This window comes from Chiloscyllium plagiosum, unplaced genomic scaffold (assembly GCF_004010195.1).
Source record: "Chiloscyllium plagiosum isolate BGI_BamShark_2017 unplaced genomic scaffold, ASM401019v2 scaf_13069, whole genome shotgun sequence".
Classification (NCBI taxonomy): domain Eukaryota; kingdom Metazoa; phylum Chordata; class Chondrichthyes; order Orectolobiformes; family Hemiscylliidae; genus Chiloscyllium; species Chiloscyllium plagiosum.
This window is the reverse complement of record NW_025215012.1, coordinates 29,356-30,573: the sequence shown is the minus strand read 5'-3', so window position 1 is coordinate 30,573 and position 1,218 is coordinate 29,356. Positions and strand designations below refer to the sequence as shown.

The 1,218-nt window shown below is 52.3% G+C and overlaps 1 protein-coding gene across 1 annotated transcript in view; it reads right to left on the bottom strand.

Annotated features, from left to right (window-relative positions):
* Window positions 1-1,218, bottom strand: part of LOC122548111 (dynein axonemal heavy chain 2-like) — a gene marked incomplete at its 5' end in the record, with an annotated part of 27,859 nt that overhangs the window by 11,238 nt on the left and 15,403 nt on the right. Inside the window, one exon of the mRNA XM_043686670.1 lies at window positions 34-185. Coding sequence (XP_043542605.1) covers window positions 34-185 — 152 coding nt within the window. The remainder of the gene's footprint in view (window positions 1-33; window positions 186-1,218) is intronic.

The following is a 1,218-nucleotide window of genomic DNA, read 5'->3' as shown; positions in this document are numbered from 1 at the left end:
TGGGGTGGGGTTAAGGCGGTGAGATATTCCAACCTGATGACATTGAGAAGAATGTTGTAACGTTGAATCTCCTGTAAAAGTACGACATTCAAGGGAGAAGGGTCTTCCTGCAACATCAGTTGGGTCCCCTCATAGTCGAGGTCCTCTGGGGTCCTCTGGAGCACATCAGCTGACAGTTCGAGTACCTGCCGCGTTAACAGAGGGTGAGGTTACTGCGTGGACCACACGAGGCAATCTGGCCTCTGTCACTGTCACCAGAGGATGAGAGCTTTCTCTGCCTGCGGTGTGTCAGTGCCTCAGGGAGGGCCCGCTCAGACACTCCCTACCTGCCAGCAGTGCTCCATTTAAGCTGAGCTGGTGTTAGCAATGGGACACCCTCACAGCCTGACCCTGGCTGTAGTGGAACAGCAGATCCCCTGCCCGAGGGGGTCGGGCTGTAGCAGTAGGTGAGAGGAGGAGTCAGCATTTCTGTCAGGCTTTTGGACAATTTATTGCCCGAGTGTAGCCATTGTGATAATGTAGGAAACCGGGCAGCCAATGTGCGCACAGCAAGATCCCACAGACAGCATCGTGACAATAACCACACGTTCTGTTCGCACCATTTTTGATGGAGGGATGAATTTTGGCTGCATGATGTAAGATCATGTGAAATAGTATCACAAGTGGACCATTCAGCCCATCTAGCTGCTGCACCATTCAGTACGAACATTGCTGATCTCCACTCCAAGTCGACATTGCTTCAACTCCACTTTCCTGCTGCGTCCTGGTCCCGGGGAGACCAATGCTCCCTCTCAGTTTGAAATATATTCCTGATACAGCATCCAGATTCCCCACCTTCCTCCCCTCAGTTTGACCAAATTGGCCCCGTTATCCTGAGCGCTTGCCTCTGTGTTCCAGGATTCAGAGCTGAGGGGACTCACTGATCCTGTCAAACCTCATTACAATCTGCTGTACCTCAGAATATCCACAGAATAGTCTCTCGTGACAGAGAAAGTCCTTCAGCCCAGGGACCAACCTCCTGACCTCTGGCTTTGCCCACTCCAATTCAACGCTCTCCTTCAATCTGCATGCACTGTTCATGGTGCTGTCTTCACAAAAACCTGGAGCTACTGCAGGAAGACATCACTGATTCCTTTCCTTCAATTCCCTCGCAATAATGACTCAGAGTCTTCCCCTCCCCCTCCCACTGCCCCCTCCCCCTCTCACTGCCCCCCTCCT